Genomic DNA, 27,141 nt, shown 5'->3' with positions numbered 1-27,141 from the left:
CATTCTCTTTCTGTTTCTATTATCATTTTGTGTTCTAAAAATAATGTCGTCATAAATCGAGCGCCATATTTGCTTATTGTTATTTGTTATTGTTAGTTAGAGATGGCGTCACATTCACCTGCATGATGTTTGTTTCAAAGTTTCCACTCTTGCAGAATATTGTTTTAATTAGGCAGAGCTTATTCTAGGCTGATGGTTTTGTGACTTTTCTCAACAATTTTCATGTGAAATTATTTAATTTTATGCGTTAATTAAACAATTTTATGATGAATTTTCCTCTGCACTATGCATTTTTTATTGAATCGATGTTCAAATAGTATATAATAAACTTAAGTTTTAATTATGAGTCGCTCCTAGCTGTTTAGTAGTTTTATTAAATATTGTTTTAATGGTGAAGGGATACTTGTGTTGGCGTAATGTGACTATTTATTTATATCGAAATTCAAATAGAATCCAATAATGGCCTTAACTTTCGATCAGAATGATCGCTCCAGGTAACTTCAATATAGCTGACATAATTGCATGGATTTTGCAAATGCATTACATTTGCAAAATATTGTGGTGAAATATTAATGTTTTTGTGTCTCCAACATCCAGCTGGTACTTTGGATCAATGTCTAGACAGGATGCCACTGATTTATTAATGAGTGAAAATCAAGGTGGAGTGTTTTTAGTTAGAGACAGTGCAACCATACATGGGGACTATGTGTTATGTGTGAGGTAAATATTAATCATATAAAATTTGCATGCATTTCAGGGAACTTATGTGATATAAAAGTATGGAATTTATTTAGTACATATGCAGTAATACCCCGTTTAACGCTTATTTGTTTTGCGCTGTTTCGGTTTAGCGCCCAAAATTAGGAAATTTTAGAAAAATTAGTGGAATTTGCGAAGACCGGTTTAGAAGTGGTAAAAGTGAAAGATGTTGTAGAAATAGTTCAAGAAAAAGCATCTAGTCTTTCTAATTATCATCTGAGCAAGAAGAAAACAAAAATATTGATAGTAGTGAATTCGAAGCACAGTAAAAAGAACTTTCAACAATGTTTGCAAATAGATTTTTTACTACTGTCATTGAAATTATCGCATAATTTGTTCAAACGGATCCAAATTCTAATGGGAATTCAAAACCAAGGCTGGGTGTGATAGATTCTTTATCCACTTAAAATGTTTAATGACCCCTTTGGCTTTACCACGGATCCCCTATTTACCCGATATCATTTTTTTGATAACTGTACTAAAGTTTATTTTTAAATATTTGAAGTAAAAATACATGTTACCTGTATACATGGTTAAAATAATAATAAAAAAATAATGTAAGTGAATAGTTTAATAAAGTAAAGTAGGTAAATTTTGTAAGGTTTAATCTTACATATCCCGCCTAATGATGTCCAGTCCACATCTTTTTTTTTATTAAGGATCACTATTCCACAACTATTGACCCTAGAACAGTATCTGCACACCTCCAAGGTGTACATGTGGACAAGAATGAATGGTGATGGTACTTTTGTTATGGAAATTTTGAAAAACTTCAAAGACTATTTGTTACTTAACCATAGTTCTACAAAGTATACAATGACAAAAGACGGATAAAAAAAAGAGAGCGCGTGCGAGGTTTACACGCGATTGAAGTAAAACTTTTTTGTTGTCATATAGAATGGCATTTAAATTATAAATAAATACATCATATAACAATTTTGAATAATGTTTTTTATTAGTAATATGGTAACACTCGTGATGCACACTTTTATCAGTGTTAACCATTATACACATTTATATAATAATTTATTGACTGCTTGTATTTTTTTTACTTTTTCGTTCGCGATATAATCTCATTCTTTGAGCAGCTGTAATATCTGTCTTGCCTAAAAAATATTTTCCATTTTAAAGATTTATAGAAACTATGAATAATATAGAATTTATTTCAATAAACTTACGTTTAGTACATGGCACAAATGTTTTATTTGTTTTATTATTTTCATTATGATTATTTACGGTGAACGGGGTAAAATACTCTTCTGGTTCAGGATTTTTTTTATTAAATCAGATTTGTACTATGATGTAACCTTAAAATGTTAGTTATCTATGCCGATTTCCTTGTTGATATTGGTACGCATACAACGACAGAAATCTATTCACGCGACACGACGACTAATCACAATCAACCAGTAAAGAAATGATTTCATCGAGAGCGAATGACGAACAGTTCGGGCGTAACGCAATTTCCGTTGCATTATCACAGATTTACACACTAGTCGCGCCTAAAAAAGTTTTACTTCAAAAATCACTTGTTATGCACAATACCATTCTAGGGTTAAATCTTTAGCATCTAGAAATACTATAACAGTTTCAAAATATCGCCAAATTTTTCAATAGTCAGATAATTAGGTCTTTTCAACTATATTGGGGACCACAAATCGAATACTTTTTTATGCTACAACTTACACATTTTTATAAAACAAACAATATTTGTATGTACTTTTTACCAAAAAGTTAGAAACCACAGAATAGACTAAATCATCTTACTGAATTAGTTTTAATCTGCATATTTATTTATATTACTTATTTTTGCATAAAATGTTTTGTCTTCATTTTTATTAAAAATCCAATTTTCTGTCTATCTTTTTGTGACCCCATTATTCATGTATTAAGATTTTAATTTATTTTTGGGTTTATTTGATACAGGATTTTATTATATTAAATTAAAATTGGTTGACAATTTTTGAAGATAACAAACAATATCGAAATACACATACAATGGAGAATCCTTCAATGCTTTGATGTTATGAGATTTGATATCATGTCTTCATTTAGGTAGCCCTTTGTTGGAAATAACAGTATTATAATCCTGTTGCCGTAAACAGGGTATTACTTATAAAAATAATAGATCTGTGTATTTTTGACTTATCTGTTTTATTATTGTGCAACATTTTATGTAGGAAAACATTTATGTATGTTCAATCAAGTTTGAGAATTCAATACCACAACATTCTAATGTTTTCTTATATCACTACCTTATTTCCTGATTTTGTTTTTTTCATCAGGGAGGACAGCAAAGTTAGTCATTACATAATAAATAAAATACAAGAAGATAATCAAATCTTGTATAGAATTGGTGATCAGCTCTTCAAAGATTTACCGAAGCTATTAGAGTTTTATAAAGTCCATTATTTGGACACTACACCATTAATACGACCAGCGCCTCGGAAGGTGGAAAAAGTTATAGCCAAATTTGATTTTGATGGAAATGTATGTACAATTACTTTTGATTGTTTTGATATTGGTGTCATCAGAATGTACTGATTAGTTATTGATTGTAGGACAATGAAGATCTTCCATTTAAAAAGGGTGAGATTTTGCATATAATTAAGAAAGATGAGGATCAATGGTGGACAGCTAGAAATAATGTTGGGAAAACTGGTTCTATTCCTGTTCCTTACATCCAACCGGTTAGTGATAATACATACATTACCAGGAATAAGATTGATTCAGTATTTACATTTCAATTTTGTTTTAATTAAATCATTGCACAAAAAATGTTGATAATATGCAAAGAAATCAAGGTCTGTTACAATAATAAAGTTTTCCACTTTGAAGTCAGTACTTCCAAATATTTTATCTTCAGTTGATAATTATGCAATATGGAATTTCAAATTTAATGATTTTTACTTTCAGTATGATGAAAACCAATTCAACACAATCCATAGACCTGGTTCAGGTGGCAGTGTATCAAATAGCAATGATGCTATGAAAAAATCAAATGTGAATGTATGATTAAAATATATTGCATATTTTTTGTTATCTATTTATAAGTAACTGATGAGGATTGTTAAATCTTTCTAGCGGAAATTACCTGCTTATGCTCGTGTGAAACAAGCGAGAGTGCCCAATGCTTATGATAAGACAGCTTTAAAATTAGAAGTGGGTGATATTATAACTGTAACCGAGATGAATATCAATGGACAATGGAGAGGTGAAATAAATGGTAGATCTGGTCATTTTCCATTTACTCATATAGAATTCATTGATAACGAAAACGAACATAATGTAGATGAAAGTTAATTACTTTAGAATGCGATATATCATTGAAGTATGCTTTCGTGCTGCAAATAAATTGTATGTTGTTATATTGATCTAGTCCATCATTTTTCACTTGTATGAATTTACAAAATAGGTCCGTTGCCCTGATGTAATATATTTATAATTGTTATTTTCATGATGTCATATTGAATGATTTGGTGAATATTATTTCATATTATGTACATCGATTACTGTATTTTATAAACTTTCATTAATATATTTATATGCATGTATTATACCAGTGGTTCATGTTAATGAAAGAACATTTCTGTATGTTTTATATACAATATAAGCTTTGCAGGTATCACACATCATGAGAAAGCAACTGTAAAACAAATTAATATTAATTGTGTACAATATAAAATATATTCTTTATACTATATTACATAAAATACATAAACCTTACATTTATCTATTTCTATAATCTTTTCTATGTGTATCATTATCTATTCTTTTTTCAGCTTTTTTCAGGTTTTTGGATTTTGTTCATTCTAAAACTTATTTTTATTTTTAATTTAAGATTTTCTGGGAGCACATATAGTACTTGATTTACCTTTACATTGGGTATTTCAGATATTATTATGTGTCATCTAATTTTAAGATTTTTATATTATTAAGTCTTATTTTTATTTGATGTGACTTTTTATTGATTTGATTTTAGTTTTTTAACTTAAATAGTAGGAGTAGACTTCTTACTGATTTTCTATTAACTCCCTTTTCCTATTAAATGCTCTTATTATGTGGGATTTTTTTTTTTACTTTCCAAAGGTGAAATTCGTTTTTGCTAATTCTGTGTTTTCTCGACGTTTCAAGTCAATCTGAATCTTTTAAGACGAAAAGTGGAAAAAGTTTGTGTGTATGAGTCGAAATTTGACCTTTCCTCGAAGTTTTCTAAAAAACAGCTGAACCGATTTCACGAATTAAAGTCCTTATATGAAACTCGATAAGGACTCTCGTTATTTAGTTTTTCACGATGTTCGGGTGAGCTGTTTCTTTACAATTAGAAGAAAAGTTCAAAATTTTTCGCAAAAATCCTGAGCCAATTTAAAAATTTAGAAAACCGTTCGAAGTATATCCGTTGGTAATTTTGTTGATTAGTTGTTTGGCAAGGTAGTATTCTGGTCTAGGCACATGAATTTCATGCGGTTTGTGAAAGGCCGTATAGGTAAACGATATTGTAAAAAATATATATAGTAAAAATATTGTGGGCCCTTTTTACAGCCTTTCAAAAATCGCATAAAATCATGCCTCTAATCAAGAATACCCCTCTTAAATCGATTATTCAACTTGCCTTAAGACTTATACTTGATTTTTTTTTTTTGAGAACAGAACACTTCGTTTTATTTTGAATTGAGTAGCACGTGTTTGCAAACAAACTATATATGTATATAGTTTGACGAAAGTTTTGGTTTGGTTAGGTGCGTTGTTTGAAAATGCCGTATCCCTAAAAAGTAATTTTGCTACGGAAACCCATTGCGCCTGTCCGCGTTATCGAATGGCTTTTAGAAAGAGAGTTTGCAACTTTTACTAACAATGCAGTAATTGAAAATTGATATATTTGCGTTATTATTTATTAGCTTTTTGTAGGGTAAGTTATAGGAATCGCAAAAAAATATAAAATGATAACTTTTATATTTTTACGTTTCAAAAGTTTCTGAACATTTTGGCATACCTTAGAAAAAAATGATGTATGTGTGTCATGTATGTAATGTATGTGTGCTGACGAGTTTTCGTCGACGATTTCTGGAGCACGGATTAACCGATTTTAATGATTAAAAAAACAATCGATTCTTATTGAAGGGAAGACTTGCTGATTAATTTTTGGCAAATGAAGGCCCAGCCTTTTTGAAAATACGGGACAAAAAGTGCAAAAAATGGCAATTTAGCTTTTGAGGAATTGGAGTGTCCTATTTGAATGAGGCAGGTCTAATGGTTTCGGAGATCTAGTGTTAAAAAAAAAAAATGCAATTTAGCGGTCAAAAATTACTATCATTATCGTATCAATATATAAGACATTGTATAGAGATTTTAATAAGTATAAATTTTGTTTAGATTTCTATGGGTTCTGTACCACAAAGTAAAATGTTTAACCGGTTAGATACACGGCGCAATCGCTATAAAACAATCAAAACTTCAAAAAGAAGAAAACTAGTGGTGTATGGCATCGTGCCTTGAGGCAAATTGCTGGAACTTCCCGTACCAAATTAAATGCCACTTTGTTTTTGGAAATTAAAACAATTTTTTTCCCCTAAAAACATTTTTTTTGTCAACACAAGCACAAAGTTTTTTACATCATCCACATCAAATGCTTATATCCCTCAAAAACTGCCATTTCTTGCACATTTTGCTTCGTATCTCCGAAACGGCTAGATCTGTCTTTGCCAAAAACTAATCACGACTTCTCCTCATCATTACAAATTGAATGCCTTTTGGATCATTCGAATCGGATGCTCCGTTCTCTCAAAAACTCGATTTCTATTTTCTGCACTCTTTGCTCTGTAATTCCAAAACGGCTGGACCGACTTTTGCTAAAAACTAATCAGCACATCTCGCTATAAATAGGAATCGAATGTTTTTAAACCATTCAAATCGGTTGATCCGTGCGCCCGAAAACGTGGACGAAAAATTGTATCCATACATACATTCATAAACACACACATTCATTTTTTCTAAGGTATGCCAACATGTTCAGAGACCTTCAAAACGTGAAGAAATGTAAAAAATTTCGATTTCGATTTTTGGACGATTACAATCACATCAAAATTTTGGTAAAAAAATTCAAAATTATCAAAAAAATCGTTTTATTTTCAAATTATTCAAATGTGTTCCAAATTTTCAGAAAGTGAAAAAAAAATCAAAATTATCAAAAAATACTTATTTTTAACTTCCCGTAGGTTAAGTTATTGTAATGGGCCGAAAATCGAAATTGAAAATTTTAACATTTCTCGACGTTTTGAAGGTTTCTGAACATTTTGGCATACATCAGAAAAAAATATGTGTGTGGGTGTGTGTGAGTGAATGTGAGACACTGTGCATGTATGTATGGATACAATTTTTTGTCCACGTTTTCGGGCGCACGGATCAACCGATTTGAATGGTTCAAAAAACATTCGATTCCTATTGATAGGGAGATGTGCTGATTAGTTTTTGGCAAAGGCAGGTCTAGCCGATTAGGAGATACGGAGCAAAGAGTGCTGAATATAGAAATTGAGTTTTTGAGAGATTGGAGCATCCGATTGGAATGATCCCAAAAAAAAATCAATTCGTAATGACGGGGAGAAGGGGTGATTAGTTTTTGACAAAGGCAGGTCCAGCGGTTTCGGAGATACAGAGCTAAATGTGCAACAAATGGCAGTTTTTGAGAGAACTAAGCGTCCGATTTGAATGATTCCGAAAACTTTCTGCTTGTTTTTACAAAATAATTGATTTTGGAAAAAAAAAATTTGCTTCAAATTTTTTTTTCCAAAAAAATTTATTTTTGTATATCGAAAATAATTTAGATTTTTATTTTAATTCTGTTCTAATATACTTTAAACAAATAATTTCAACTTTCCAAATTAGTTTATATTCTATTTTAAAACATGTAATATTTCTCGATCATTTCGTTACGGTACGGTAAGTTCCAACAATTTGCCTTGAGACACGATGCCATACACCACTAGTTTAATTCAGTATCGTTCGAGTCTTCACCGTAAGTGCTACGCCGACTTTTTTCGTAGAGCTTTTACGAGTTGCAGAGCTTTCCGCCACTCGAACTTTGTTTACGCTGGCTCCGTACAGCATCTCGGGACACATCTGTACGCCTGTACGCATGGTTGGTGAGTCGCGCCCGCCGCCCGCCGCCCGTCGCGTCGATCGTCCTCGGGAGCCTGTTTGGGCGTTAGTGCCCGATCGAGTTCGATCAGTTCATATGTGTTCCTATAATTAATGCATTATTGTTTTATTTCCCGACTAGAAGCCCTATTAGTTGACGTAGTGTGCTAAGTCATATGTGTACTAATTACGTACGATAACAAGGTGCTAAACTCTACTTTACGCCTTCTGAAACTGTGTTGATATTGTATCAATGAGACCAGTGATCTGTGTGCATTACTCGATCATTCAAGTGATTTATAATGGAGTAAAAAAACTTCAAATAGATTTATGTGATGTGTTACAATGACATTATAACTTGTTTAAAATTGCTGAAAAGTTTTAAAAATGCATTTCAACTTCAACACTGCCATATTAACTTTTGATATATGATTATTATATTTTATAGTTGTATGAATGATTTTGAATTATTATGTGTATTTAAGAAAACTAGTTACAGAAGAGGTGAGCAGCATTATTACGTATGTTTACTGTTTAAAAAAAGTTTTTATACAGACGTGGTCCATAAGGGGGTATTCTGGTCTAAAAGCATCAATTTTATGTGATTTTCGAAAGGCCGTAAAAACGCGAACAATAATTTTGCTATACTCTTTTTACAAGTTATTAATTATTGTTTTGAGAATATAAAAAAAAAATGAAATAAAAATAATCATAAAGTTTCAATTCTAGAAAGTGATGAAGTGAAGGGTACCAAAAAATTGGCAACCATACCCATGATTTTATTTTAGCCTTCAAAATACACCGAAGAAAAAAATATTTATATTATTTAGGATAATGTTGCTATGGTATGAACTGCGGACAAGTTAAAAAAGGTTTTTTCGCAAAATAATGGTAGTTTGGATTTTTTTTTATGTCTTCGATTTTTTCAAGAATAAAAAAAATGAATTTTGTAGTTGAGCGTAGTTCATACTGAAGTAAAGTCTATGAAGAAGACGTAAATTTTTTAATTAAATCCGTCTAGTAGATGTTGAGAAATCGTGGGTATTCTGTTGTGTGGTGATGAAGTGGAGGGTCGCAAAAAATTGGCAACTGACCATACCCATGATTTTATTTTAGCCTTCAAAATACACCGAAAAAAAAATTTATATTTTACTAATCTAGAATAATGTAGCAATCGTATGAACTGCGGACAAGTTAAAAAAAGGTTTTTTCTAAAAATAGCGTTTTTTTTTACTTTTTTATTTACTAGTTTATACTGAAGTAAAGTCTATGAAGAAGACGTAAATTTTTTAATTAAATCCGTCTAGTAGAAGTTGAGAAATCGTGGGTATCTTGTTGAAAAAGACAGTTTCAAGACAAGAGGATGATTGTTGTGGTCAAACAGCTATATCTCCGAAAATAATTTAAATTTTGAAAAATATTTTTGTAAATGTATTTTTGAATATTTTTTCAAATATATTCTTGAAACAAAATATATAAACAAAAAACAAAATTCCATTTTATTTAAATTCCAGACCAGAACACTCTTCTTAGCGGTAAATGTTAGCGTTAAATTTTGGTAGTGTAAATTGTAATAAATTATTTTATTGTAAATATTATTTTATTTTATTGTGAATATACTTTGTGTCTAGTAATGTGGAGTCCGTGGGGGCGCCCTCGTGTTGGCATGAGGGGCCGCCTGATACTCTTCATCGCCGCTGCCACCACTAGACTGGTCATTGCCACTTTGCCGCCTATTATCCGAATTGGTAAGCTAACTTGATCATTCATATTATAAACTAAAGTTAAAATTAACAAACTAAAAGTTTTAACGCTTTCCACTCGCTAATTGCAGAATTAATACTTATTTTGTTGCCGGAGCGGCGGCATCCGAGTTAAATCATTTTTCAGTTCTTTAACATAAACAGTCTTCGTCTGGGTTTTTAAAAAATATATACGGTCATATTAGTTAAAACTAACAAGTAACAAATGAAATGAAATTATCGTTTTTGAAATAACGGTCAATTGCCACCAAAATTTTTCTTATTTCAATTCTCAATGATCTATGAGATTTGAAAAATGTTGGTATATGGTCCTACTGTAGCTTTAATTAGAGAATTAATCAATGAAGAGAATATGTTTTATTTTATTTAATATTTAATTTGTTGTTGCTTATACTATAATTGTTGATTTCTATTTAACAGGTGCTGTTTTCACAGAGGATCAAAAAGACAGCAGTTCTGAGTTAGCATTTAAATATGCTGTTTATCGCATCAATAAGGATAAAACATTATTACCCAATACTACAATCGTATACGACATACAATATGTTCCTAGAGATGATTCGTTTCGCACATCTAAAAAAGGTATCATGACTTTACTAACAAAAATTTGTAGACTCAAAGTTGCTTTCACTGGTTTTTCCTTGTTCAGTTTGTCGTCAGTTAGAATCAGGAGTGCAGGCTTTGTTTGGACCATCTGATGGAACATTAGGAACACACATTCAGTCCATATGTGAAGCACTGGATGTACCTCATATTGAGGCTAGATCAGATGCAGAACCTGTGCCTAAAGAATTTTCTATCAATCTTTACCCCGCTCCTAGGTATACTGCTCAAGCGTTTCAGGATTTACTAAGTTTTCTTGGATGGTCTAGAATGGCGGTTATTTACGAAGATGAAACTGGTAAGACTGATTAATTACCAGGTAATTTTGAGTTAGTAAACTTATTGAAATTTAATTTAGGACTATTTCGTCGACATGACTTTGTAAATTCTGCATCCAAGCCTGATGTGTACATCCTTCAAACTAATCCTGCTAGTTACAGAGAAGTTCTAAAGGATATTAAACGCAAACAAATATTCAATCTTGTGGTAGACACGAATCCAGAATACATTTCTAAATTTTTTCGCGCCGTAAGTTATTAGTGAAATTAAATAATACTTTATTTAGTTTTATTCTATTCCTATTCTTTTTTATAGATTTTGCAGTTACAAATGAACGATGATCGGTATCATTATTTGTTTACGACATATGTAAGTTTCATTATTATTGGTTTATATTGTTTCCTAATCAGTAGTTTATATGCAATTCATTTTTAGGATATTGAAGTTTTTGACTTGGAGGATTTTAAATACAATGGTGTTAATATGACGGCGTTTCGATTAGTAGATGTAACATCACCTAGTGTTATGAAAGCTCTAGAACAAATGGAGCGATTTCAGCCTATTGGAAAAGCAATTCTGAATAAAAATCGCGTAATACAAGTTAGTATAGTATATATATATTATATATATATATATATTTTATATAGAGTGTGTATTCATATTGATATAAATTGATTTAATTTAGGCGGAACCTGCCTTAATGTACGATTCAGTACATGTTTTTGCAACGGGTTTGACTGCGATGGATACGGTTCAAGCTTTAAGACCTACAAATCTTTCATGTGATTTGGAAAAGCCTTTTGATGGAGGTCTATCACTATACAATTATATTAATTCTGTAAGTATTTTGATTCTAAATCTCGGCTCACAATAAAATGAATTAATAAATTAATTGATCTCCAGGCCAGCATCGATGGGTTGACTGGTAAAATTGAGTTTAACGAAGGAAAGAGGAACAATTTCAAATTAGATTTGATGAACTTGCGAAAAGAAGAGTTGCACAAAGTTGGCGAATGGACACCTGCAACTGGCGTCCACATTTTTCCAGAAACTGATGAAATAGCCGCTAATATAACATTTGTTGTTGTTACTAAATTGGTGAGGCATAGAATCATTATTATTTTGTAAATCACTAATTGTGAGATGGAATAACTATAAATGTATTAATTATTTTTTTCTCAGGAAAAACCATACGTTATGTTGAAAGAAGAAAGCAATATGACTGGAAATACGATGTATGAGGGGTTTTGCATTGATTTGCTGAAATTAATAGCAAGAAAAGTAGGATTTCGCTACACAATACGACTTGTTCCAGATAACATGTACGGTTCTTATGATCCTCAAACTCATCAATGGAATGGAATTGTTGGAGAGCTCGTTCATAGAGTAAGAAATTTATAAATCTGTATTTAATTATTATTAATCAAACCTGTATTTATATTAGTAATAATTTTTTTAGCAAGCTGATATTGCCGTAGCACCAATTACCATCGACAGAAATAGAGAAAACGTTGTTGAATTTACGAAACCTTTTATGAATTTTGGTATTGGCGTCTTATTTAAGGTAATATATATAGAGTAAATTAATATTTGCAATGGGTTCTGATACGGTAATTATTCATATTTCAGGCTACGAAAAATCAGCCGAAACACATATTTAGCTTCATGAATCCCTTCGATGTTAAGATTTGGTTATATATGTTAGCTGCATATGTAACCGTTTCACTAACATTTTATGCCATCGCTAGATTTTCTCCACATGGATCTATACAGGCCGAAATGTGCCAACAAGTTCCTCCAGATGTTGTAGAAAATCAGTTTACGGTTCATAATAGTTTTTGGTTTATAACCGGAACGCTTCTCAGACGAGGTTCTGGATTAAATCCTAAGGTACTTAAGGAAAACAACTATAAATTAATTTTTATCCAGAATTTTTATGATAAACGATACAATTTTAGGCGACTTCAAAACGAATTATTGGCGCCGTGTGGTGGTTTTTCACACTCATTATAATATCATCTTATACAGCTAACCTTGCCGCCTTTAGAACCGTAGATTATATGATTTCTCCAATAAAAAGTGCAGCTGATCTTGCTGATCAAGATGAGATTGCTTTTGGCACTTTGAAAGGAGGTTCGACAATGAACTTTTTCAAGGTAAATTAAATTAAACTTATTTAGAACGTTCATTATTTCATCAAAATAACACATTTTATTCAGGATTCAAATATTGATATCTACAAAAAAATGTGGCAGAATATGATCGAAAAGAAATCTGTATCGCTGGTTCCAACATATGAAGATGGCATTCAGAAAACTTTGAAAGGAAATTATGCATTCTTAATGGAATCCACTATGCTTGATTACACTATCAGAAGAAATTGTTATTTAAAACAAGTTGGAGGTCTCTTAGATTCTAAAAATTATGGAATTGCAACAGTTCGCGGATTTCCATTTAAGAATAAAATATCAAATGCGATATCAGAACTGCGTCAAAGTGGTCAAATACAAAAGCTTTATGATAAATGGTGGACCGAACCAAGTAAAAATGTTTGTGACCAAATGTATGAACCAAAGCAAATCCTTTGGACGGAAGTAACTTAGGTAAATATGGTATAAAATTATAGTAATTTAGGTGAAACTATGTACATACATAATTATAATATTTTCTTAACATTTTTCAAGGTGGTCTGTTCCTAGTTTTGGTATGTGGACTCAGTATCGCCGTAGTTGTTGCTATCATAGAATTTTATTGCAATACTCATAAAAAACGTTATAAAACTACATCTACAAATATTGAAACATTTGCTACTATTAAAAAGGGATGTGCTGATTGTAGTCCAGCTCCAATGTACACTCCAACTAGGATAAATAAGGTTTGCTATTTAACTTTTTACAATATGGGTATAAATATTATTTTTATTAACATAATATAGCTATCTTATAATTGGTTTATCTAAAATGGATTACATCATTTTATATTTTTTTCTTATATTTTGCATACTAGCTTACAGCAACATATTGTGCAAAAGCCACGTTAGGCTTTATTTGGAAAGAACAATTTTATAATATCCCAATATTTTAATTGGGAGTAGAAAATATTATTCTATCAAAATCAAAATTAATATTAACAAATCACCTCATATTATTTCGTTGAAATAGCACACAGTCCACACTTTCTGATTAATAACACAATTATCTCTTCAGGGTGTCGGTAAAAGTGTTAAAAATATTTTTTTATGCATATTTATTTAAACGGAAAAATTTATATCGACAACAAGAATACAATATTGGTTTATTGGGAAAAAATTTCATTGTTTTTTTTATATATTTGAAAAAAAAAAGATTTTTTGGAGAATTTAGATTTTGTTTTTAAAAAATATACCTTTTCCTTATTCTTAAATAAAGGAACAATTATACAATATTGACTTATTGTGGTAAGATTTTATCGTTTTTTTGATACATTTGAAAACAAATTTTTTTTTGAAGAATTTTGATTTTTTCAGATTTTTGAAAAATTTGATTTTTTTTCTAATCTTTGAAAATTCTGAAATTGAAAAACAAGGATACAATATAGGCTTATTGGGGAAAAATTTCATTGTTTTGAAAGAATAAATAAAATTTGAAAAAAAGATTTTCTGGAGAATTTTGATTTTTTTTTAATTTTTGAAAAAAAACTACTTTTTTGAAAAAATAGATTTTTTTTTGAAAATCTTTGAAAATTCTGAACTTTTTTCAAAATTGAAACCCTTGAGAACATTTATTTGAACTATATAAGTGAACTTTGAACATTACAAATCTTGGTACGGAACCCATAGAAATGAAAACAAAGATTGTACTTATTATTAAAATCTTTATAAAATATCTGATAATTTGATGTGCAAATGGCAGATGATCATTTTTGACGACAAAATGGCATTTTTGAAAACTTTTTTTTATGGATCTCCGAAATCGCTGGACCCGTTTTTCCAAAAATTTAATCAAATCTTTATTCAATTAAGTGAAATGTTTATTGAATCATTCAAATCGGACGTTCCGTTCTCTCAAAATTTGAATTGCCATTTCTCGCAATTTTGTGCTCAGTATCTTCGAAACGGCTGGACCTGCTTTTGCCAAAACCTAATCAGCACGTATTTTCATCAACATGAATAGAATGTTTTTTGAATCAATGAAATTGGTGATCTGTGCTCTCGAAATTGTCGATGAAAATTTGAATCCGCAAATACATACATACATGTACACACATACATCCATTATTTCTAAGGTATGCTAGAATGTTCAAAAACTTTTAAAACGTGAAGATATGCAAAAAAAATGATTTTGTTGTAATTACTATAACTTGGAATAAAAATGTATATACAAAAATGGGACGGATTATGGCATCGAGCTTTTATAGTTTTGCTCTGATATTATAAATCTAATTCTAACATATTATGACAAATGCACCATTGTCATCAGAACACCATTATTTTCTCTTTCGTTTTTTGCTGTTTTGTTTCTCAAGACTGTTTTAATTGCAATTGTTGCAAAAAGATCTATGTGACATGAATTATTGTTGATATTTCCAACAATGAGTTCGTCTTTTAGGATAAGCAATTCCAAGACAGCAACCTAATTCAGATGGTGGACATGCGAAAATTCTCCCTGACCGCCAACAAGCAACCCTAGCATGAGCCGGGATCGCGTCCGGCGGTCCCGTTCACCTCAAACCACGCCATCAGGGATTGTTGCGGTGGAGTCTCCAAAAGGGATCATTCCCTTACCAAAAGAGACGATTCCACTTCCAAAGAAACTGAAGTTATGATTAACGAAAGTGTTAATTTGTGATCATCAAATACCGATTTTAACGGAGTGCATTATAACAAACATTGCTAACCTTTTGCAGTGCAAGTGAAAAATAATTTTTATAATATCATCACTTTCAGGGATTTTTGAGGGGTTATTCGTTTTTAACAAGGACCTCCTGAATATCTCATAAGTATTGTGTTGTTTTTGACTGTGATACAATTTTGCGATGAAAGGAATGTTTGATGTTGAATATATTGTATTGTATATTGATGTTAATTAAAATATATTACTTCTATATAATTTCTTCAGCGAAATTAATTTACTGCGGTAGAAGTCCTTTAGTTCGACTTGCTCGGGGCCGATCCCTGTATCGGGCGGTAATTATAAAAACGATTAGGTTAATAATTAAACTACAAAATCAGTAGGTAATACATACAGCAAAACTTATTTCAAATTTATTGGAATATATATTTAAGGTATTTCAAAATTTTTAAAAGGGGGTCTAGTAAGATACCACGTGTATTTATCTTTTACCTGAATTTTCAAAAAAAAAAATCACAATTTTTTCGTAAATTCGAAAAATTTATGTTACTAAAAATACACGTGATGTTTAATGGGGAACAAGGGTTAATTTTAGATATCACGACGTATCACCAAGAGCGGGTACAAAAATCATTAAAAAATCGATCACGTGGACGCCCTCTTTGTAAATGCGGCCTGCAAGTTTTTTATATATATTATTATTATATATATATTTATTATATATAGTTCGTAAAGCAAAATTTTCATAAAAAACAGGGATATATAAGCAACAATATATTACAGTTTTCTGTGGAATGATAAAAAAAAACAGTTACAACTCTAATACTGCAGAAAATAAATTTAGATTTCATTGTGATAATACGTTCTCCAATGTCTAAAAATTCATATCAAACAAATTGCATAACATTCCCAATAATATCATGTTTACAGCAGATACGTTTTCGTCAGAATGCAGCGCCAAGTTGCTGGTAGAATATTTTTGAATCAGTGCCGAGTGGTAAGGTTTAAGTATACTTTTAAATGCTCAACTTTTGTGTTTTTCATGAAAGGTATTTTTGAACGAAAAGGTGTTGAACTTATGTAAAACATTTTCATGCTCACATTTAATCATTTTTTCGTTGGTCTTTGCTGACGTAAAAATAGGTATCGATAACTGGTTACATATATTTGATGGTGTATATTTTCTGATCCATATTTTGTGCGCCCTACTTTGAAAATAGATTGATCCATTGTGTAGATCTGAAGTAATATATCACAAGTATTATTCGTAATATATATATATATATATATATATATATATATATATATATGTATGTATAATGTCCTAGTTGATCAATATGTAGTAACGAAATCATCCCAGTTATGGCGCCACACATTTTACCTTTATTTCAGTTGCCTTTAACGATTTTAATTTAAAAAATGCATTGCAAAAAGAACAAGCTAAGTAATGGAATATAGAAGTCGGATCTTTTATTTTCGAGAAACCATAAATTGATTGACGATCAAATGTTCAATTATGAAGTTATTACAAAGCCTGTGGTGTAGGGAATTCTTTGTGCCTTTCATCTTAAATACATATATACAGTATTAGAACCATAAAGCAAAATGATGTCTAAGAGATTTTCAAGTTAAATATGATAAATTCAAAATAAAGTAAACAGAAAATAAAGAACTTAAGCATTGGTTGGAACCATTAATTGATATGAACTTGTAATAATTTCTATTGATTTGAATTTCAAGAAATATCAATAACTAACGTGTCGAATAAAAAGATTGTTTCCAGAAATTCCGATTTTCTAATTTTATGTGTTCTCGATGTTTTCCAGTCATTCTGAATCGTATGACCCCAAAAAGTATGTGGGCATGTGTATGTAAGCCAAAAATTGATCTTTTGTGTATGTGAGACAAAAATTGACCTTTCAAAAATCGACGTTTCAAACGGCTGCACCGATTGCATTTTATCAAAATAAATAAATTTTATGAAATTGCATTATCATAGCCATTTGATAAAACGATCGATTGAGCCGTTTCTTTAGAATTTTCTAAAATATCCACAACCAATTTTGAAAATTTGAAAAACTTTCGATTAATATCAGTTGGGAATCGTGCAAATTAGTTTTGGTCAAGATCGGACGAGCCGTTTCTTTGTAAATTATTGTTAAAAAAACTTTTTCTGGCGTTTATAACAAAACTTAACATGACGATAGAATTTATGATCTAGGTTAAATGTTAGTATTGAGCGGGAGCCACCCATCAACCTCGCATATTTCAGAAACTAATGAATGTTCCAACTTTAAATTTTTGTCAAAAATTTAGTCAAGTGTAGTAACTATGTATGTCAAGTTTCAACAAAATCGAATTATGCATTTTTGAAAACGTACAATCTGTTTCTATACTAGTATTGAGAGCGGATCCAGCCACTCATCAACTTCGCATATCTCAGAAACTATTGAATGTTTCAATTTTAAATTTTTGTCAAAAATTTAGGCAAGTGTAATAACTATGTATGTCAAGTTTCAACACAATCGAATTATGCGTTTTTGAAAACGTACAATCTGTTTCAATACCAGTATTGAGAGCGGAGCCAGGCACCCATCAACCTCGCATATCTCAGAAACTATTGAATGTTCAAACTTTAAATTTTGGTCACAATTGTGGTAGTAAGTGTGTTTTATTAAGATGCAAATTGCATTTTTGAGAACATACCATCTGTTTAAAATAATCTAGATCAACTTTTTAAAATATTAGAGGCTTACAAAAATTGTAAAGCTCAAATATAAAAATGTATCAAAGTTTGGAATAATGGTTTAAAAGATATCAATTGATCAGTAAAAGTGAAAACTTTATTTTCAAAATAAATAATTAAAAATTTCATCAAAAAATTAAATCTTTATCGGTATGTTTATGCAACTTGCAAAATGCTACTTACAACTAGTATTGTTTCTATTGTTTCTTACCTTGTTGCTCGGATGTCATTAAAATTGATTTTTTGCTATGACACGGAATAAAACACGTTTCTATTTTTATCAATACATTTATTTCATTAAAGAGGCCCATATATAAGAGTAATTATTACAATAAAGCACACTATGAAACATTTATTGTCAGTTATTGGATGTATACTCTATGTCATACTTTATATCTAAATTACATTGAACTATTAAATAGTATGATTTACTTACAAACAATGTTCAATGTTACACAACTTCTATGATATATCAAATATTTAATAGAATTATTATTGTCTTTATATTAAAGCATTGATTTGTATTCATTAAAGCATTTTTTAGTATTTAACCTTAAACATTAAAAATTAAGGATACCGTTGATATGGTAAGACTCGATATAAAAATTAGGCATTTTTGAATCTAGAAACAATTCATACGACGTCATTCGCCTTTTTTAAAATTCTGATATGATTATTAATACTTCATGTAAATCATTTTTTTACATTTGCATATATAAATTAAATCTATGTTTACATTTTTGTACCTGGCATTAATTGAAAACAAATATAAATAGAATTTGATAAAAGAACACATTCAGATAATTTTTGAAAAATTATTAAATATTTTTAGCTTAATTCTAAACGTTCTGGTAAATTAGATTTTTCTAATAGAACTGTTACGTAGTGTCAGTGTAAAAATTCCAATAAAATAAATTTTTAGTGAGACTTAAAGGAGCAATATGTTACAGTCATAAATACTTGTAGTTTACATCACATATTTAATGGGCACAATTAGTTCAATTTTCCCTCATATTGTATACTCTATCTAAGTTCTACTAATATTATTGTCATAGCTGAATAAATGCATAGTCTGTTCTTAGTTTTTATTATTAAAAAAATCAATTTAAGCTTTGTTTGTACAATTATATCATGTCCATACATTGTTCAAATCAATGTATCGAATATTCAACAGAAATTAATCTTTCTTTGGAAAGATTGCGCAGTCTTGAAGTTGCATACCAAACAAGGTAAGCTGAGAGATCAAAAAGTTTTAAAATTGGCTGCAGTCGTAAAAGATAATAATGCGATATGTAATTTAAGACATTTTTAAAACAATTTAGGTATTTGGGTTCCACTAGCTTTATTATTTCATAAACGGACGAGTAAAACTTTAGTGGAAGAACTGACAACGTGCTCGAGGAAATACTTCGTGAAATCAGTTTTACTGAATCTTTTGGTTAATAATTTGGTGGTACTCACACTCTTTGGTGGAACTTTGTCAGCTTTGTCTCTCAAAGGCTTAATTTGTTTTAAACAAAGATATTTTGTTTTATTATACAGGGTGTCCCAGAACTTGACGTCAAACCGACACGAGGCGACAATATTGATTAACTATCATAAAAAAAAAATCAAAAAAAAATTCCCATGCAGTTTGAAAATTATTAGCTCTTAAGTAAAGCCTAGAGCTTTGGACACACTTTAACCATCTTTCGGTTATTGTGATTAATTTTTATTATTTTTGTAACCGTAACCCCAAATAACACTTTAGTCAAAAATAATTACCGAAACCACAATGGTTATAGTATGACCAAAGCCTTAGGGATTAATTAAAAACTCATAAAATTTCAAACTGTATGGGATATTTTCTTTTAAATTTTTTTTAATGATAGTTACAATAAATACTGTCACCAGTGTCATCGGAACATGAAGTTCTGGGGCACCCTTTAAATGAAAATAAATGAAAATATATAATTTTAGTTGTTTATTTTAGTTAGTTTCACAATGTATTTTTACGAAGTATTCCAAGAGCACGTTGTCAGCACTTCAGTTATCAATTTTTTTTTTTTTAAATGAAGTTCCGTCTGTAATTTCATGAGAAATCAGGTCATAGAATTTCGTGTGTTCTTACATGTTTATCATATAAATAATTAATATTTATTTTACTACTTTTTTGCTTCACTTTATTTGAACTTACTTATTAAATGCTCTTTCTTTTCAATAGTAAAAATTTAAATGATATTTTCACAACATTATTTATTCGCAAATAGTTATAGACTTGTTTTTTATTGTTTTGAATTTAGCACAAAGTTTGTATGGAGGATTTGTTAGATTAAAAAGAGTTTTTATAGAAAATTATTCATTTGTGAAATATTTAAAAACTTTGATTCTGTACCAATATAAATATATATTTTTTAAAATTTTGATGCTGAAATATGTGCACCAAAATCTTCAAGGCAGTACATCAAAATAAATAAAAATTTATGGAACCTTTATTTTTATCAAACTTTTTTGAAATTCAATGATAATTTATTGCCTCAGACGATTATTTTTTAGGACATATGATTTGTTGAACGTATGTCTCAAAAAAAATATATATTATAATTTTTATTTAATTAATATTTATTTACACTGATTGTGAGTGAATTTAGTTAATTGCGAATGTGTTACAAATGAATTAGGTTTACTCTGAGTTGAATTACTGCTAAAGATGATATAATATTGTATGTTGAATAAATGTTTTTTTTTGTTTGATATCACTGCCCTGAAGAATTGAGTATACATATATAAATAATATATATATATATATATATATATATATATATATATATATATATTAAATTTTTTATAATTTTGATGTTGAAATATGTGATATTCAGTTTTCAGGGCAATACATCAATTAAAAAATTTGTATGACTTTAAAACATTTTTATTTTTTCCATACGTTTCGACACATTGTTTTGTGTCATCTTCAGTGGACTCTAGATTGAAAGAACAGATAGAAATTATTTATGGTAATTATTATTAATAATTACCATATCACTTCTTATATATTAGTTTTATTTAATAATTTCTATCTGTTCTTTCAATCTAGAGTCCACTGAAGATGACACAAAACAATGTGTCGAAACGTATGGAAAAAATAAAAATGTTTTAAAGTCATACAAATTTTTTAATTGATGTATTGCCCTGAAAACTGAATATCATATATATATATATATATATATATATATATATATATATATATATATACAATGTATATTATATATGTTTGTATTTCTAGTTGTTTGTGTTATCACCTGGGCATAAAAAAATGTTTATAAATCGGAACGACATCATCGACTTGCTTATTTTTATCAACATTCTAACGAATTAATATTACAAACGCACAGTGTGCAACTAAAATTATTTAAAGCTCGATAATCACGAAAAAGTAATCGATTTAATATTATGGTGATCGGCAATTGAATAAAATATAAATAAATCATTATATATATCCTAGATTTTTTTGTATTTCACGTAGAAACATATTATTGATTTTCAATATTAGCTGCCAATTCGTCAAACCAAAAAACATAAAAGTAAAATACCAGAACAATTTTTTTTTGCTGATCGGGCTTATAGTTTATTATAACGCATTATGAATTTATTTAGTAATTTCATTTTTTATTTTTATGATTGTGGAAAATAATATAAAAGTTCAAAGAAAGAAAATTAACAAAAAGTATTCAAGCAATTCAAATATTCTAATTAAAATTTTTGTTAATTTAAATAAATAAATCGACTGCAAGCTTTAATTAAATAAATTTGAGATATATAATATAGTTATATCTTAAAGATATAATATTTCCTTTTTTTTAAATAAACTAACGCATTTTTGTATTAGATTTTTTTCTATATAATTTGTACAAGATCTCTCCACCGCTGCCATAATTTTTCTTCTAACTGAAATAATCGATTGCAGGTAAATTACTAATTAGTCAAAACTAATTATAAAATATTGATAAAAATATATCAAATTGAAAACAAATAAGATAAATATATAAATTAAACAATCGTCGTTTGTTTTTTGATCTTATCTATTAATTTTCTAGTTTTTGTACTAACGATAAGGCAACCTGATAATAAAAACGTCTTTAAAATGAAATAAAACATCGAAAAATTAATTTTTATTGTATTGAATTTGCTATATGGAGGATCAGTTAATACTAATAATTAGATATTTCGTAGTCTAAAATATATTTTGAACTTATTAGAACTTTAGATTAGACGTTCCAAAAATCTTTGGTAATTAGTACATGCCTGAGTTGTCAAATTATTTTAATAAATTATTTTCCCAGACCGTCTTTTAAACACAAGTCAACATTTTCGCTCTCGATGTGTTTTAAACTAATTAAAAAAAAGTCTTTCTATTTCTGTTGTCTTTCGCAACGGCTCTTTCATAATATCTGCAGCCGCGTTACGGGCTCACGACGCGCCCGGAATATATTAGACTCAACGGCATAATTTTTATTCAAAAAGGAATTAAAGGGAAACCCGTCGATATTGTCATTTAATGAGAGCAAACTCTGTTAAAGTGACATTGCATAATGAGCTAGACTTATTGAAAATTGCCTGAATATTTTTAAACTCGAGGTTTAAGCACATAATCAATTTTAAAGGATAGAACACACCGAACTAGGTTACGCAAATTGTAATTTAAGAGCCCACGCTCAAGCAGTAAATATCAAATATTTTTTGCATGAATAGATTTTTTTAATTCAATTTATTCTGCAATCTCTGTTAGATAAAACAATGAGCAGGGATTGTTAACATTATAAAAAAGGGATAATTATATTCATTATAATTTGATTATAATAGATGCTCGCAGCATTAAGAGTATGATATAAAACAGAACAAAAATAAGAAATATTACAAAAGTAAAGAGAAGAAAAATAATATAAAAGTTACTAAATGAGATCAGTTGGTAATTTTTGCTTCAATTTTGTGGATTGGGCTTCCGAGTACACTTAGCTGGCTAAATCGTTAGGATGGACGTCGATTTTGCTTTTGTAATTGGAAGCGGCGTATAATGAATAGAATAAATACAAGTTCTGTGAAAATATTTTTAATACTCTTGTTCGTGATTTTTATAATTTAGCGGCAAATCGATAGTGATAAATTTGATATGTTCAAAAAATGGTCCATTGCCGCAACAGAATATTTACACACATCACGTTGATATGTGAATTTGATATGTTGTTTTAAATGAGTCAAATAAATCGCATCAATCATGCTGTTATACAGAACCTCATTCTTTCTCATTTTTATTGGTTTAGTATAAAGTCGTTTTTATAGTGTTTTTTTAATATAGAACAACTTTACGATCTAGTAATGCGTCTTAAGTACGTATTTACCTAATATTCTTTCTTGATTGCTTTTGTTCATTTTATATTAAATAGAATCGATGACAACTGATTTAAATTTTCGATCGATCAATCAGTTTAATTATTGTGACTTCTAACAATCATGACATTAAATACAAGAGAAGTTTTATATTCCATTGTTAGAGGTGAAATCAATTTTAAGCGTTGATAGAAATTTCATTTTATATATATATATATATATATATATATATATATATATATATGAGTATATAAATAGGTTAATCTGATAGAACGCAAAAAATTGCCATAATACCTTATATCATTCATATGTTGCCATTTTCACCATAATGTTGAATCGATTATCGATTATGCTTGCCAAATAATTACAAATTATGAATACTTGCAATGTAAAATGCACACTGTATACAGAAGCAATTGAAACGACGGAAAGCACTTAGTTCGTGAATTATTATTTATTATAGATTTTCTAAATCTGTCTTCAAATTTGCTAAACTTGTGGAAAATACAATTTACGATTTCGAAAAATATTATTTGATTGTTTAGATTTAGAAATTTTCTATTAAACGATATGGTACGTGTAAATTATCAAGTGGGTAAAAGAAAATTATATAAGAATACAAATCTTAAGATATCTGTGACTATAAAAATATTAATAAAGGTTTAATGTCTCATTTTCTTCGAGCTGAATTGTCATCAGCTCCATTCATTCATCCTTTCGCTGTTTTATATACACATTTCATATAAACAGAATAATATGATTACACAAAATAACTCAATTTCAGAGATCAAATGTACAAAAATGCTTAACTGTCTTACAAAATTTGCGCAATTATCCTAAAAATGCGCGTTCGGGGACCTTCACATCAGCGTTACTTTTGCATTTCCAACTTCCAACTCAGAAAGGTTGATATGGTATCATTTGAGAGAAATAAATTCTAGTCGTAAAATTTTTACAACTACATGTGAAAAATGAAAATTCGGTGGATTGAGCTCCGCAAACAATTCTATACACATCCCTCATGCGGATTGTATAGGATTCAGGCTCATATATGCGGAGCTACGTCCACAAATAAAGTAAATTCTTATTTGGAACTGCCTTAGCAAAAAGTAAGTACAAAAATATACGTGACGAGCTTGACAAATCTACCCCGCCGATCAATATTGATATGACATATTTATATATATATATATATATATATATATATATATATAAATATATATATATATATATATACCTTTATGGGTTGGTGTATATAATGTAATTGATGTGTGGTATCAATATCATATAAATGTTTTCCTAACTTATTATTATTATTGTCTGTAGAATTATCAATATTTTTTCGCACAATAAAACACCCTTGAATTCGAACGTTTGAAAAGAACATTTAGCAAACAATTAACAGATATAAAGAATATCATAAGTCATTTGACGACATTTAAATACATACGGCTATGATTTTTCTTTAATATAAATTTTTCTTGTACTAATTACAGAAGAAATGGTTTTTCCAGCGGAAATTTTTGGATGTCTAGTGTACTCTTTCACACCGTCGAAATTATGTAATGCAGACTCATGATTTAGTCGGACATTCGTGAAGCGTAGTTCTGGAAGCCCTGGAAATTTAATTGCCAGAAATAACAGGTTAGAATATTTTAAGTAATTATTTAAACTATGTCATCTCAGTATCATCTTTTTTATCTCCCTGGGTGTTTATCACAGCGTTAACTATCTATGGGCCCAATTTTTGTTTTACATGCAAAAAAATCAATAAATATAAGCCTATAAATATGCAAAAAAAAACAAAAAACTCTGTGATCTGTAAACAAATTTTGTGATTCTCATGTGATTTTCAAGCCTCAACAGCCTATAATGTTCGCACTTCTTCGTATTAAAATTATATTTTAAGTTGAAAATACTACCAAAGGTCAAAAATATTGACGTGACAATGTTATAGCATCAAGATTTATCTCACAAAAAAGCTATAATTATTTGGTAAAATTAAAAAAATGGAATGTGACTTGAAAGTTACGCGGGCCTATAGAGAAAGGTGACTATACGCCCCGGATGGTCCGGGATAGTCCCAGATTTTCACTTCGTGTTCTGGGTTTTCCTAAAAGCAATTTTTGTCACGGATTTAAAAAAAAAATAAAGGTATAATTGAGTTTTCGCAATTACTTGATGATAAAATTACAAAGATTCATTAAATATCTGAGAATGGTATGAACAATAAGTATGCTTTTATAAAAGAAAAGGTTATGAATGGGAAAATTTTCGTATACAAAATACCAAAGTGTTAAAATAGAATCTCACACTAAAGTTTTGGACTTCCATCTTCAGTTTTACAAAAATTAGCTATTTTTGTCTTCTATTTTCTATTTTTCGAAAATTATCTACCCATTGGATATTGGTGGTAGTCATTTTTACCCGTGAACCTTTAAGCCCCGCTCTATTATATATTATATTGTTAAATTCAAGTGATTATTTTTTTTAACACAAATTGAATTATAATTTTAACTCTTTCACTACGACCAGTGTATCAACTTTTGCTTTAAAATTTTTTACTCTGAGTTAAATTATTGAAAAATTAAATTTGTTATTGTGATTTTTAGTTCTTTAGGCCTCTAGTTCTCAATTTCTATGGTAACGCGGTTCAAATACAACACGATCGTCATTTTCTATAGAACGCTCTACTGAGTCAACCGGTTTGTACGTTAAATCAGAGTTTCTTACAGTGTGGTTTTCATATTACCGCGTTATAAGAGGGTTTATCGTACTCGAATTATGCTTTTTGCGACTAATACCATGCCATTCAAGATTTATCCGACTGTCGTATGTATTGGAATATAATTACTTACATATAGATGACTCGGGGGCGCGTACGCTGACGCTCTCCTGTATCCGATGGGGGCGCCAGCAAATCAGGGAAGGTGAACATGGCATGCGGTGCTTCTCCTGACACTTGTTCGGATTCTTGGTCCTGATCTTGCTCTTGTTCATACGAATCTTGTTCCTCCTGATGCCTGCTCTGCTCCATTCCTTCGGGGTCGTACATGCGCGAATTGTAACTGAAAAAAAAAGAATAATTTGATACCATAGTGAAAAATAGATTTTACTGAGCGCGATCCTAAAAAGAAAAGGAAACTGGATCGGATGCTTATATTTTCTCAAAAACTGTCATTTCTATTTTTGCACTCTTTGTTTTTTATCTCCGTATCGGCTGGACCTGCCTTTGCCAAAAACTAATCAGCACTCTCCCTATCAATAGGAATCGAATGTTTTTGGACCCATTCAAATCGGTTGATCCGTGCGCCCGAAAACGTGAACGAAAAAATGTGGACACACAAAAAACATACAAACACATCCATTTAGTTTTTGAGGTATGCCAAAATGTTCAGAAACCTTCAAAACGTCGAGAAATGCAAAATTTTCATTTTCGATTTTCGGCACCTTACTATAACTACCCTACGGAAAATTAAATATAATATTTATTAATTTAGTTTTTTCTTCAGAACAAATTACTGATTCAATATACGAGTATGTAATAAAATTTTTATTGAAGTTTGCCAATTATCAATTTGACTCAAAATCATCAAATAAAATTCATTTCTGCTTCTTTACGCGGGTTACATCTCAATATCGACAATTCCATCAAAGCATTTTT

At 29.6% G+C, this 27,141-nt stretch overlaps 1 protein-coding gene across 1 annotated transcript; it reads left to right on the top strand.

Moving 5' to 3' along the window:
• The first annotated feature begins 284 nt into the window (after positions 1–284).
• On the top strand, positions 285–15,383 carry LOC113378141 (glutamate receptor ionotropic, kainate 2-like). Its single transcript, XM_026618665.1, is given in 22 exon segments — positions 285–494; positions 598–720; positions 3,045–3,249; positions 3,321–3,449; positions 3,676–3,768; positions 3,844–3,985; positions 9,525–9,641; positions 10,077–10,238; positions 10,306–10,557; positions 10,618–10,787; positions 10,854–10,907; positions 10,974–11,138; positions 11,224–11,376; positions 11,442–11,636; positions 11,721–11,924; positions 11,998–12,102; positions 12,168–12,428; positions 12,497–12,694; positions 12,758–13,106; positions 13,109–13,141; positions 13,223–13,413; positions 15,125–15,383. Coding segments are annotated over 22 exon segments (3,417 nt in total). The 5' UTR covers positions 285–459; the 3' UTR covers positions 15,206–15,383.
• The last annotated feature ends 11,758 nt before the right edge of the window (positions 15,384–27,141 follow it).

The sequence above is a fragment of the Ctenocephalides felis genome, unplaced genomic scaffold (genome assembly GCF_003426905.1).
Source record: "Ctenocephalides felis isolate EL2017-DRISC unplaced genomic scaffold, ASM342690v1 CF-g0.4_SCAFFOLD_01886, whole genome shotgun sequence".
NCBI classification, from domain to species: Eukaryota; Metazoa; Arthropoda; class Insecta; order Siphonaptera; family Pulicidae; genus Ctenocephalides; species Ctenocephalides felis.
This window is presented reverse-complemented; position numbering and strand designations above follow the sequence as displayed.